This window comes from Periophthalmus magnuspinnatus, chromosome 8 (assembly GCF_009829125.3).
Source record: "Periophthalmus magnuspinnatus isolate fPerMag1 chromosome 8, fPerMag1.2.pri, whole genome shotgun sequence".
Classification (NCBI taxonomy): Eukaryota; Metazoa; Chordata; class Actinopteri; order Gobiiformes; family Gobiidae; genus Periophthalmus; species Periophthalmus magnuspinnatus.
The window spans coordinates 25,359,736-25,373,682 of NC_047133.1; the positions used below are offsets into that span (position 1 = coordinate 25,359,736).

Consider the following 13,947-nt stretch of genomic DNA (forward strand, 5'->3'; position numbering starts at 1 on the left):
TGCTAATACTAATTTGATTTTACACATGTATTATAAATGTATTATTATTGCATATTTCAGCAAGGGCTAGAACCTCATAATATGGTGTAAATATGAATTATTATGCATAAAGACAATGGTTGTTGTAGACAAGCTAATATACAAAGGCCGGTTTTGGGCTCCCGAGGGGGCAATCAGCTCTTTGAATGCCGCATACCTGAAGTAGGATAGAAAGGTGAACAGGAGTGTCACGTAAATGAGAAGATGGAAGGAAGGGAGTGGGTGGTATAAATAGGTTATTGACAGGCAAGATGTGTGATCCTGTTCTAAAACCTAACATGACTAAACGTATTTTCATAAAATCTTAATTTTCCAGATATCAATGAATTGAAGGTGTTTGTTGACCTCGCCTCCATCTCCGCTGGAGAGAATGACATGGATGTGGACCGGGTTGCTTGTTTCCATGATGCCGTCCTTGGATACTCGTCTATGCTTTATGAACTAAAGCAAGACTCAGATTTTCACATTTTCAAAACTGTGGTCCAGAAACTTTGGAGGGCTTTAGAGAATGATTGCAACCTGCCTAATAAACTGGTTTGATACTTATCAGTTTTGCTGTAGTAATATTGTGCAAAAGTGTAAAAATGTAACATTTTTCTGTTTTCTTTCATAGCGTGACAGTGCTCGTCATCTTGAATGGCTGAAAACTGTGAAAGACAGCCATGGCTCAGTGGAGTTGTCGTCTCTTTCTTTAGCTTCATCCATCAACAAAAAGGGGATCTATATCATCAGTGCACAACATGGAAAAAGGGTTAATATTACAATTCAGCCATTTGTATTTATTCTTTTTCACTCTGTGTACAAATAATAATGCAGATTTTTCATGCAGCTAAGTCTTGATGAGGCCCTAAAGCTCCAGATCACAGAGGACCATGATGGTGACCGACAGATGAGAAATTATTCTCTTGATGATCTGAGAGAACTGCAGAACAAACTTATGCTTATGTCTGGGAAGGGAGACCAGGGGCAGCATGAAGTGGATCATTTCACAGAGGTATTTTATTTGAATAACTTTGTCCAGTTTTTCTGTTGTAGCCATAGTCTAATCCTTCTAAATTCCTGATAAATTCTTGTTATATTTAAACTGTATGCATTTCTTTGTGTTTGTATTATCCAGGTTTTTGACAATGTTCAGAGACTGTCTGAGGCCTTTATCGCACTGTACACAGCTGGTAATCCTCTCTTCAGACAATGGGAAGCACAGATTAGTTGCTGCACAAATACTAATGACCCCAGTATTATGATGGACTTCCACCTCGACGGTGCTTTCAGTGCAGTTATTATTGAGGGCAGCCTTGAGGAACAGCTTCCAGAGCTTTGTAGGAGAATTGAGAAATGTCTTAAATTCTGGATGGATTTTGTGGATAAACAAAGATCACAGCACTACTATCTCAATTACTACACAGCTGAACAGATTGTATACCTATGTAATCACCTCTCTCAACAAAATGTGTCCAGTGTAGATGACCAAGCTCTGATGATGCTCTCTTTTGTCAAGCCTGACTGCTCTTCCATGGACCTGAGACATGTGTGGCACAAGCTCCAGTATGACATTCTTAATCAGCCACAAGAACAAAATGAGGACATTGAGTTCCAGACATTTACAATGGTAGAAAGTGGGTTTACTGTTATTAACAGTGACTTTGACCTCTTACCATCACTAATACAACAAGCATGTGGGCTGCAGAAGTTTGATCTAATATGGAATTCTTACATGAAAGACATGAAGAGTTCACTGCCTGATGTTCTTGATTTGCGGACGCTTGGACGACTGTTGGAAATACTTGCAAACAATGTGACAGAGGGTGAAAGTGATGAAGATATTTCAGATGAAAATATTACAATGTATGTTTGCAGAGAACTTCCAAATGGGTTAAATGTTGGAAAACCAAATCTGGTTGTTTGTCCACATGAGGATATCTTGAAATCTTGCATCTCCACCTACATGAGCAGCAAAAATGAGTCACTACCAACTGTTGACGAAGTGCTTCTGTGTACCTCCACTACACCTTATGAACAAGTAGAGCTCTTCCTAAGACGCTGTCTCAACCATGGGTATAAAGGATACAAGATCTACTCACTGCTGTATGCAGATGCACTGACATATGACGTGAGCTCTAAAGTTGAGAGCTTTTTTCAGCGCATAAAAATCCAAAGTAGAAGAGACTACAAGCTCGTGATATTCTGCAGGTCAGAAAAAGAGCATGCTTATCTTCCATCTGCCTTTAGCCAGTACAAAGTACACATGGTTCCCCAGGCTCCACTAGCAAAGATTCAGGAATATCTGCATGACCATTATGTTGTCCCTGAGGTCCAGTGTAGTGCTGCAGCAGTTTTTAAAGACAGGCTGTGTGTTGGTATCGTCTCATCTGCAAGAGCTGGTGTGGGTAAGTAGTCTTCAATTATTCTTTGTCAAATAACTTTTGTTGAAATTGTTGGTGACAATGTGTTTCCTTCGTTTTCAGGTAAATCTCTTTATATTAAGAGGCTGTATCAAAAACTAAAGCAGTCAACCAAGAAGACTACAGTTATGAAATGCATTCGCTTGACTGAGCCCACTGTCGATGAGGATGCTGTTCTCCAGTCTCTTCTGAACCACACAGAGAGGAGAGCCCTCACAGTGTTTCATTTTGACATTACATCATCGGTAATGATAATATTTTATAACTTTTGTCACTTAAAAATTATTGTTAACGACACTTATGTCATTTAACAGGTTCAACGTGGTCTTCATGAGTTTCTTTTCAAGCTCCTGTTTTTGCGCTATCTCAAGGACTCTGAGGGGAAGGTGTGGAAATGCAATGAGAAGCAGCTGTATGTAGTGGAGATCTTGGAGCGATCCAAAGCCACAGCAACTCAAGTAAGTCCTTTTCAGTTCACATTTAACTATATGGACCTATTGCCATCACGCGATAATAACTTTTTGTTTGTTTCTTTTGAAGGCTCAGAAATCATCATTCACAGATGTGTTTCCAAATATTTTCTGCCGACCTCCGAAGGAGGTACTAGAAATAGAGCTGAGGAAAAACGATGACCCCACTATTTTTAATAGTGAAGATCCATTGATGGATGATGAAGAGTTCAGAAGTGCTGCCTTTCAGCGACCTTATCAATATCTCACTCGATTTCATAATCATGCTGATCTGGATAGGTTCACATATAAGGGAGTCAAAGGCTCACATGGGGAATGTCTTCAGATGCTTCTTATGCACTGTGGAATCATGAACCCGTCCTGGGCAGAACTACGAAACTTTGCATGGTTTCTCAATCTACAGCTCCAAGACTGTGAGACATCTGTCTTCTGTGATGCTGAGTTTATTGGAGACACTCTTGTAGGATTCAAAAGATTTGTTGTAGACTTTATGATTTTGATGGCTAAAGATTTTGCCACTCCATCACTTAGTATTTCTGACCAGAGTCCTGGCACGCCACATGTGGATCTGACTGGTGTGAGAGAAGAAGACCTGGCACCTTTCCTTATTCGGAAGAGATGGGAAACAGAACCACATCCATATATCTTTTTTAATGATGATCATGTGTCCATGACCTTTATAGGTTTTCACCTTCAACCCAACGATCACAATGCTGTTGATGCCATAGATCCTGCTTCAGGAAGAGTCATTAAGAGAAATGTTATGACTAAACAGCTGTATAACAGCCTACGGCTGCAGAGAGTGCCGTTTAACATTGACTTTGACCGACTTCCAAGAGGAGAGAAAATAGAGCGAATGTGTAATGTTCTTGGTATCCAGTGGCCTCTGGACCCAGATGAAACTTATGAGCTGACCACAGACAACATTCTCAAGATACTTGCAATCCACATGCGCTTCAGGTGTGGCATTCCAGTTATCATCATGGGAGAGACGGGATGTGGGAAAACAAGGCTCATCAAGTTTCTTTGTGAGTTACGAAAAAGTGGAATGGCTACAGAAAACATGAAATTGGTCAAAGTCCATGGTGGCACAACCTCACGCATGATCTATGCCAAAGTCAAAGAAGCAGAAACTATGGCTGCAATCAACAAACAGGACTATAGCTTTGATTCTGTTCTATTCTTTGATGAGGCAAACACCACGGAGGCCATCAGCAGCATCAAGGAGGTCCTTTGTGACAAGACTGTTCAAGGAGAAGCTCTGACATCAGGCTGTGGTCTACAGATCATAGCAGCATGCAATCCATACCGCAAGCACACAGATGAGATGATAGAGAGACTAGAATCTGCCGGTCTAGGATACAGAGTTCGAGCAGAGGAAACGGATGAAAAACTTGGATCTATTCCACTACGGCAGTTAGTGTATCGAGTGCACGCCTTACCTCCAAGCATGATCCCACTTGTGTGGGACTTTGGGCAGTTAAATGATGACACGGAGAAGATTTACATTCAGCAGATTGTACAGAGAGTGGTTCAATGTCATGCCATCAGTGCAGTTTACATAAAAATTATTGTGAATGTCCTCTCAGCCTCTCAGAAATATATGCGCAAAAGAAAAGATGAATGCAGCTTTGTGAGTCTCAGAGATGTGGAACGATGCATGCAGGCTTTTGTTTGGTTTTTCGACAATCATGCCACATTCTTTGATGAGATTGACAAGTTTAATTTGAATCAAAGCAGTGAAGACAGAAATGCCGTACTATGGTCTTTAATTATGGCCATAGGGGTGTGCTATCATGCCTGTCTTGAGAACAAGGACGGCTATAGGCAGAAAATCTCCAGAAGCCTACCACGAGAATACATCCCACAAAAGATAAAGCAAGAAATCACACTCATGCAAGATCTACTTCTCAGTGGGGTTCCTATGGGAGATACAATTGCAAGAAACAATGCCCTGAAAGAGAACGTCTTCATGATGGTGCTCTGCATTGAGCTTCGAATCCCACTTTTTTTAGTTGGAAAACCTGGAAGCTCAAAATCTCTATCTAAAACTTTGGTGGCTGATGCAATGCAAGGTCAATCTGCCCATTCTGACATTTACAAAAGGCTCAAACAGATCCACTTAGTGTCATTCCAGTGTAGCCCTCACTCTACCCCAGAGGGAATTATCAATACCTTCAAGCAGTGTGGACGCTTCCAGGAAGGAAAGAATTTGAAGGAGTACATTTCAGTTGTGGTCCTTGATGAGATTGGTCTGGCTGAGGACTCTCCAAAAATGCCTCTTAAAACTCTCCATCCATTGCTTGAAGAAGGATGCATTGATGATGAACCCCTGCCTCACAAAAAAGTTGGATTCATCGGAATATCCAACTGGGCTTTGGATCCAGCAAAAATGAACAGAGGGATTTTGTTTCCCGGGGTGATCCTGATGAGAGAGAGCTTGTTGAAAGTGCCAAGGGTATATGCTCATCTGATAAAAGGGTTCTAGAAATGGTGAGAGATTTCTTCAAGCATTTGCTAAAGCCTATTTAGAGATCTGTCAAAGGCAAGGCAATGGTTTCTTTGGCCTCCGCGATTACTACAGCTTAATTAAGATGATTTTTGCTGTTGCCAAGACATCTCAGAGGAAACCCCGTCCAGAGGAAATCATGAAGGCAGTTTTGCGCAACTTCAGTGGAAGAGTTGATATAGATGCTGTCTCTGTTTTCAAAGATAAACTGCAAATTGCGTCAAACCTGGCGAGCATCAGTGCAATAGAGTTTGTGAAAGAAAATATTCAAGCTGTCGGACAGGATGAAGAGTGTCGTTATTTGCTGGTACTGACCAAAAACTATGCAGCTCTTCAAATCCTTCAACAAACCTTCTTCAAAGAAAGTGGTCAACCAGAAATTATCTTTGGCTCTAGCTTTCCAAAAGATCAGGAATACACCCAAATCTGCCGCAACATCAACAGAGTTAAGATCTGCATGGAGACTGGGCAAACTGTTGTGCTTCTAAACTTGCAGAACCTCTATGAAAGCCTCTATGATGCTCTAAATCAGTACTATGTCTTCTTGGGTGGACAGAAGTATGTAGATCTTGGATTGGGGACTCACCGAGTCAAGTGCAGGGTCCACAAAGACTTTAGACTCATTGTCATTGAGGAAAGAGAGGTAGTCTACAAACAGTTTCCTATTCCTCTCATCAACAGACTGGAAAAACACTTTCTGGACATCCACACTGTCCTCAAAGCTGAACAGAAAACAACTGTCCAAGAGCTGGAGAATTGGGTGGAGCTTTTTGTTTCTTTGAGCAGTCAGCAGAGAGCCATTGTTCAGGTGCACAAGTACAAACCCGCAGAGGTCTTTATTGGCTACCACTCTGACACATGTGCCTCTGTGGTGCTCCAAGTGCTGGAGAATCAAAATGACACAGTGGAAATGATTGATCTAGAAAAGAAAGTTCTGAATGAGGCTAAACTCATACTCCTTAAATGCGCCACACCAGATTCAGTGGTTCGTTTGGACTGCAGTGACCTTCCCCGAGGAGAGAGTGAGCATCTAGCCAAAGTCTACAGTGAAGAGCAGAATACTGGATGTTTATCAGACTATATACTAGCTCATGTTAGGGAGGAACAGTTTGGCAACACCTTCTTCACTGAGGTAGGCAAGGACAACAGGCATCTGTTACATTACATTGTACTGTATATATAGAAATATGTTCTCCAATCTTTAGGTGACAACATTTTCAAGACTTCTGACAGCATCTGACTTGAAATCACTGGAGCAAAATGGTTTAAGTGCTGAACTTCTGTCAGTCCAGCAGTTTGACACTGAGCACTCCTTCTTAAAAAGATCAGGTTAGTGAAAATGTGTACAGGTTAAATGAAATTAATGTATCAAAATGATTTGGCTATTTTATTTAAAAGTCTTTTGTATCTAGAAACTTCCTAACAGCTGGTCCATACAATTCTGAACCAAACATCAAGATACTCATCATTCAGTGCGATTATGATGAAGCTTCTCACAGTGTCAATCTTATTGCATCTGCAAAGTAAGTTGTCACTGTCGGTCTATCATATATACTAAGAGCCACCTGTTTTAGAACCTTTGCTCTGTTTTACCAGGTACTCGTCCATAAATGAAATCACAAAGATTGTCCTAGGGAACACAGGCCACAAAGTGTTTGTATACTTCATTTCAAGACTGCCAAGAATGATCGGAGGGACTTCCTATGTTGGCTTTCATGGGGGTAAAATTTATTGTTACCTTTTTATTGCACACCATTCTATTTCATAAAACTTTGTCATTATGTCTAGGACCTTGGAGATCAGTTCATATTGATGATCTTAGAAGATCAAATGAAATAGTTTCTGACATCAAAATCCTGCAAAGAATGACAATCAGTCAGTTGTTTGAGACCAATATTAATGAACCTGAAGGTATTTTACACTGAAGCCTCTATTTTTTTTAATCGTCTTCACAAATCATTTCTCAAATGTTGTACTGTATGTCTTTGTTGCAGCCATGGAGGTAGATGATGACATGTACATGGAGACAGAACAGGAGAACACAGAGTCTGAGAAGAGTCCAAATGTGAGTAGTGTTTGATTTATTTAAACATGTGACTTTTTTGAACCCCACTTTCATGAATCAAACTCAGATTTTTTTATTGTGTAACAAAATGCTATGCGAAAGCTATGGCTGGAGAGGGACAACAGGTCCCTTCTGAGCACTTAGGCCTCGAGTACAGTACAGGATTACTCAAACATATATGAATCACTCAAAATAAAATTCTGAGTAAGCTAACGATGGAGAGACACTGTTGTAACATTGTAAAAGTCAGTTTTACATCATATATGACCCCTTTAGTAAAGTATAATTTAGCCTTTAATTCCCTTATGCACTAGCTGAAGGTGAGTACCTGGGTCACTGTAAACTTGTGTGTGTCTGTTTCAGCAGGGGCTGGATTCTGTCCTGGACACGGCAACACTGGTGCGGAGCTGTGTGCAGAGTGCAGTCGGGATGCTGAGGGATCAGCTGGAGAGTGGCTTCCGCAGCACTCGCAGAGTGGAGATTCTGCTCACTCTTCTTGATGGCGATGATGAAATTAAGGTACCTCAATAAGCAGCTAGTACTTCTCAAGGATCTACTGTGATTAACAGTTTCACCCCTTTTAAACATGCATCACAATTATTTCCTTACATCACTAATTAAAAAGATCTACAATTTTCCTTTTTACCTCTTACAGAAGGGTTTAACAAAATAATAAAGAGACATCTTCATGTTTTATTGGCCACCCATGTTGACACCACCTTTTGTCAATTAAAAACAACTGGGTCATGAGGGAGGCCTCCAACATTGACGCCCTGCAAGAAGGAGGGACTTTCAGGTGAGTAAAGCAGAAAGTAAAGCATAACAGAGCAATAAGATGAATCTGTTTTTATTTCTTTGGGGAATGACAGGAACACCTTATGGAAACGCATTCAGGCTATGGTGGTCCCTATGTTGGCTCACCTAGTCGCAATCAGCGACCGTGACCAAAACTTGGATTTACTGTTGGACACAAACAGTGGAACTTCTCTTAAAAAGCTGTGGTTAAACATTTTTGGTAATGACAAGCTTCTTAAAATCTCACCATTAAGCCAAGACCCCAAGTAAGTAGAGCTGTTTCAGTTTGTGTAAGAGCAAGAGTTTGTCAGAGTGTTGTATATAATATTTTGTGTCAGCTCTGAGAACAGAACTATCCTGGTCCAAAACTACATCACTCCAAAGATGAGGATTGGGTGCAGCATGCCCTTTAGCTGGAGGATCAGAGATTACCTGGAGGACATGTGGGTTCATGCTCTCCAGCACGAAGGTATGAGCCAACAGTTTTATTTCATAAGTGTCAGTGACAGAATGAAATAATATAATGCTTTTTGGTGATTATCAGGCCAAACAGAACTGCAGTTTGATGAATTCTTCTGGAAAACTCCATTGGGGCTTTTCATTGGAAAAGAAGACCATGACACACAGGCAGAATTCTACCGTCGATATCTACAGGATTATGTCTCCCTGACCATGAATGTAGCCTGTGAAGAAGAGATGCAGGTTTTTGTTACCGTTTACACATAATTGTTGTTGTGTGATCATGTGATATACTCATTTTATTTTACAAGCTCCTGAGTGGTGCTTTGAACTGCTGTGTGAATGAACTGAAGATAAAACTGGAAGCCACAGATAGATCCACATGTCTGTCCTGGATTCACGCTGCTTATCACAAGTTCAAGAACAGACTGCAGAACCTCTCCAGGATCATCTGCTTAGAACCACGAGTCATTGGACACTTCTTAAGAAATCCTAATTCTACAGATGGACCTGAAATGGTAAATCCTCTATTTGTCTTTTAACATAACAGTATAATGTATGTTCTTTTGTTTTATGAACTCCCTCAAGGTTCTGGATGTCTATGCTGCTTTTGCTTGTGTGGAACATCTGGAGCCTACAGATCTGAACACAGATGAACAAAGACAAACTTGGCTCAGGCAGGTTCATAAACTCCAAGTCCCCATTGAACTAGTGTGCTCTGAAGACAGTGTGAGAGACTATGGAGAGAGAAGCAAGACAATTGTCACCAGAGTGCAGTAAGTCATGATCATTTTGTATGATTGTTACCTGGACTGGACATTTAATTTACAAATCTTTGCATTATTTTTATCAGGTCTGCTTGGAATCGGATATTTTGTCTTTCTTTATTTGTGGAGCACATGTTGCTGAGCATTGAAGAGCTAAATGACAAGCTGGTCCCTATAGTTTTAGAGCACATGCGGAGACTTTGGCAGGTTAGTGAGTTTAAATTAGCAGATCAAGCTGTCATTTTAATGACAATGGCAATTAATGTCAATAACATTTCTGTATTTAATTGACTATTTGTCGCCATTTAATGCTACCAAGATTTTGGAAAGGAACACCAACTTGAAAACAAAAGACACATTTGAAACAGTGATTGGTTTACTAAAAAGCTGCAAAGATGGAGCTGTTGATTCCATCTTCAGGTAAAAATAAGTTACAATATTAACTATTGCAGTTCCACTCTATTAGTAATAAATCTACTTTCATTTCATATTTTACAGGTCTGGTCTGCCTCGGTGTTCAGTGTGTATTGGAGACCCTCAGGACCCAGTCTGCCTCCCTTGTGAGCACATCTACTGTTTGAACTGCATCAGACAGTGGCTTGCTCTAGGGCAGATGTACTGTCCATACTGCATGCAGCCAGTTAACGATGACTTTACAGTCATTTCTTCCAATGCCATAAGGTTGGTTAGAAATATTATATATTGGTTCTTTTTGAGTGTGACTGGCTCATGATCATATTTGTTTTGTAGGGATAAAATAAATATACACGCACAGTTTAGAAGGCGTTGCAATGCTTTCTTTGTGGAGCTGGTGTCATCCATGTGTTTCAAAGATAACTCCCCGCCAAGTCCAGAGGTTATTCATGATCTACTGTCATTTCTCATGCACCAGGAAAATTCTGCACCAATACCTGGAGGTATAATGCACTCATTACTTGCACATGTTGTTCACAGTCGATGGTGTGTATGGTGTGTTAAATCACCATGTAAAACTGTTTTTGTTTGTTTTCCTTCAGCACAAAGAGGGAGACAGATTGTTACAAAGGAGTTTTCACCATTTGCTGAATCTCTTGATAAAAGCCCGGTGGTTCGTTCAGTAGTGCTCAAACTCCTCTTGAAGTACAGGTAAGGTGAATTTAGCACATAAACCTACACATTAATATACAATATTTATTTTGCCTTTTTATTCTCTTTTGTGTGTTAAGTTTTGATAAAATCAAGAAGTACTTGAAGCATCATCTCGAAGTTGTAGAGGAAAGCAACTTATTGGACAATACAGAGAAGACTGAACTCTACTTGTTGTACATAAATTGTTTTGAGGTATGGCAGATTGTAGTTTGTTTAGCTTAATTAAGTTAAAGATGCATTTTTAAATTATTTTTCTCATGTGAGATGTTTGTTCTTATAGGACTCCATGTTTGAGAAATTGTGCATTAAGGATGAAAGTGACTTCCTTGATGTCCTGTCTAGAGACCGCCAGTCTCTTAATTCAGCCACTATAGAGTCACTGCAGCAAGTGGCAAGAGTTCGCTTGGACCTGGACATGGCTGCTAGTCTCATTACTGAAGGAACCACAACCACAGGTGAGTCACAACGAAGCACTGGACAATAAAGTGTGTTTTACATCTCTATTTCTGCAATGTTCTGTTTGTTTCTGATGTGTTGATACTCATGACCTGATAATTACGACCGCAGAAACTCAGGAACGTCAGGCATTCAGTGTTTTCCTGAAAAGTGTGAAGCACTTGTGCACACAGAGTAAGAACGACTGGTATCGTATTTATTTAATTCGGAAAATTGGAACTCAACATGGAGTCGAGCATGTCCAGAGCCTCCTCAAAGTTCATCAAATGAGTTGGCTTTTCCCTGAGGAAATTCTACAAAAGGTATACATGCCAAAATGATTTTGGCATTTTTTTATTTATTCACACAGCTCTAATACACATTCTTTATGTTCTGCTTTGCAAAAGGCTGAAGAGGCCCCAATGGACCTGTTTCTTGTGTGTGGTCCTGAATATCAAACCATCCGAAATGCTGTTGAAAAGGTAATTCTGGATGGCACAGTGGATGGCCTGGATCAGACTTGTGAGGTAAGGCCACACATTTTATTTTGCATTGTGATACATTTATTCCTCACATTTATTCCTTAGATATTTAATTTTGTATGACAATGCCCATTTGCAGAGGTGCAGATGTGCAAATCAAAGCAGAGCAGTTTTTCTGCTTCTAGCACTGTACAGAGAAGTCACCACATGGTACAGAGAACCCAGTCCAAGTCTTCATCCCAAACCTGAGGTAAAATTATGAAGAAAAACATCATATACCCCACGGTTAACATGCATAACTAAAAGGTGTTGTACTCTGTTTTATGTTTTTAGCAATTAGACCTGTGGATGAGCTACATTCAGGAATTCTAAAGTGCTCACTTACCCCGGAGTTAAAGATTTTGCCCAGGCTCTGGTCTCAAATCAGCTTGGACCTTTAACTCTCACACCCGCACTCTCTAGAACTCAGTGCGTCTTTATTGAACTCACTGTTCATCTGGCTGCTGTGCTGCTCTGTGGAAACCAGCACATTTTGGGCCCTCTGAAGCAGTTAGCCCTGGCTCCTGCCACCATGCAGGTAAATACATTAACCTCTCTGTTTATGATTAAACGACTTTGTTTCTAAACATTTTCTTTTGTTTCAAGGGGGCGTTCTTACCCAGCATGCCAGAAGATAAGGTTACAATGGCACAGCAAGCTATGGGGACAGGGCTTGCACTGGTACAGTAAGTATCTGAGAAATTTTTTTTGTAAGAATACAAGATTCACAAGATACAAGATTGTCTAATATTAACTTTCTATTACTACAGATTGTCCGAATGGCCACCCATGTGCTATTGGAAATGTAGGTAGTGCCGCTGTTTTAAATATATGTTCTGGGACATATAAGGGAACTAATTCTGTCTTTTAGTGTGGTAGGCCCATGGAAATAAGTCGCTGTGTGGACTGTGGAGCAATAATAGGTGGACGAAATCATGTGCCACAGCAAGGCTTTCAACAGGCTCAGTTACTGTACGTATAAAAAAAAATGCTGGCATTTGTGTTTAAAACAAAACAAAAAACACCTGTTTTAGCAAATCTGTTTTGTTGTGGTATCTTATAGGGGTGACCGCACTCAGAGGGGCCATGTGCTCGGTGACCCTAGGCGCAGAGACCATCCTGACATGTTGGACACAAAGAGTCTTTCCCCTGTTTCTTTTGCTATTGTCCGTATGGTCACACACATGACTATGTTGTTTGGTCTATGCAAAAACACACAGGTAAACTGTATTAGTGTATTTCCCTTGTAACACACACTTTCTACTACTTTATAAGGTAGCAACATGATGAGAGTGCTGTGTATTTATAATCAGGACTCAAGAAATGTGTAAAAAGGTCAAGAATGGCTGGATATTACTGTTAACTTTATTAACTAATGTAACAATAGTTAATTCAAGTTAAAATGACAATTGAAACGGGGGATGGGACAAGATCTTTTTCCACATCTTGGTAGAAAAAAATGCCACAAGATGCCAAATTTTATTTTATTTTTTAATTAATTAATTAATTAATTAATAATGTCTTCAATAATAGATTATCTCGGCCATGATCTGGCCCCAAGTTGGTGACCCAGGAAAGTTTCTCCTTGCTCACCTGAGAGAGGATCAGAAACATCTGACCAAATCTCTTGGAAAAGGAGCAGATGATACAGTCAGCTCTGTCCATCTGATCATCAGCAGCCTCCTTCATCCTCCTCAGCAACAAACATGTATGTACTGGAGCATGCCAATATATGTGTTTAAAAAGTAATTTAGTCAGACAGACATGTCTGAGTAAATGTATTTCAGTTATGTACATCTCATGAAGAGTCTTATCCATCCATCCATCCATCCATTTTCTTCCGCTTATCCGGAGCCGGGTCGCGGGGGCAGCAGTCTAAGCAGGGACTCCCAGACTTCCCTCACCCCGGACACGTCCTCCAGCTCCTCCGGTGGGACCCCAAGGCGTTCCCAGGCCAGCCGAGAGACATAGTCCCTCCAGCGTGTCCTGGGTCTTCCCCAGGGCCTCCTCCCGGTGGGACATGCCCAGAACACCTCCCTAGGGAGGCGTCCAGGAGGCATCCTGAGCAGATGCCCGAGCCACCTCAACTGGTTCCTCTCAACGTGTAGGAGCAGCGGCTCTACTCCGAGCTCCTCCCGTGTGACCGAGCTCCTCACCCTATCCCTAAGGGTGCGCCCGGCCACTCTGCGGAGGAAGCCCATTTCAGCCGCTTGTATCCGCGATCTTGTCCTTTTGGTCATTACCCAGAGCTCATGACCATAGGTGAGGGTAGGAACGTAGATTGACCGGTAAATCGAGAGCTTCGCCTTCCGGCTCAGCTCCTTCTTCACCACAACGGACCGATACAGCGACCGCAT

The 13,947-nt window shown here is 41.1% G+C and overlaps 1 protein-coding gene across 1 annotated transcript in view; it reads left to right on the plus strand.

Annotated features, from left to right (window-relative positions):
• The window catches only part of LOC117374319 (E3 ubiquitin-protein ligase rnf213-alpha-like), a 28,844-nt gene that overhangs the window by 9,687 nt on the left and 5,210 nt on the right, over positions 1 to 13,947 (plus strand). The window contains 40 exon segments of the mRNA XM_055223515.1: positions 356 to 573; positions 653 to 790; positions 869 to 1,033; positions 1,157 to 2,426; positions 2,505 to 2,686; positions 2,756 to 2,899; positions 2,982 to 5,313; positions 5,316 to 5,420; positions 5,423 to 6,552; positions 6,626 to 6,769; positions 6,819 to 6,943; positions 7,017 to 7,141; positions 7,209 to 7,331; positions 7,415 to 7,485; positions 7,852 to 8,003; positions 8,139 to 8,208; positions 8,211 to 8,281; positions 8,355 to 8,546; positions 8,619 to 8,749; positions 8,825 to 8,982; positions 9,051 to 9,257; positions 9,328 to 9,515; positions 9,593 to 9,713; positions 9,826 to 9,926; positions 10,005 to 10,187; positions 10,257 to 10,423; positions 10,523 to 10,631; positions 10,712 to 10,826; positions 10,915 to 11,089; positions 11,202 to 11,392; positions 11,477 to 11,596; positions 11,691 to 11,801; positions 11,885 to 11,914; positions 11,916 to 12,128; positions 12,197 to 12,259; positions 12,261 to 12,276; positions 12,361 to 12,395; positions 12,462 to 12,562; positions 12,654 to 12,810; positions 13,124 to 13,298. Coding sequence (XP_055079490.1) covers positions 356 to 573; positions 653 to 790; positions 869 to 1,033; positions 1,157 to 2,426; positions 2,505 to 2,686; positions 2,756 to 2,899; positions 2,982 to 5,313; positions 5,316 to 5,420; positions 5,423 to 6,552; positions 6,626 to 6,769; positions 6,819 to 6,943; positions 7,017 to 7,141; positions 7,209 to 7,331; positions 7,415 to 7,485; positions 7,852 to 8,003; positions 8,139 to 8,208; positions 8,211 to 8,281; positions 8,355 to 8,546; positions 8,619 to 8,749; positions 8,825 to 8,982; positions 9,051 to 9,257; positions 9,328 to 9,515; positions 9,593 to 9,713; positions 9,826 to 9,926; positions 10,005 to 10,187; positions 10,257 to 10,423; positions 10,523 to 10,631; positions 10,712 to 10,826; positions 10,915 to 11,089; positions 11,202 to 11,392; positions 11,477 to 11,596; positions 11,691 to 11,801; positions 11,885 to 11,914; positions 11,916 to 12,128; positions 12,197 to 12,259; positions 12,261 to 12,276; positions 12,361 to 12,395; positions 12,462 to 12,562; positions 12,654 to 12,810; positions 13,124 to 13,298 — 9,624 coding nt within the window.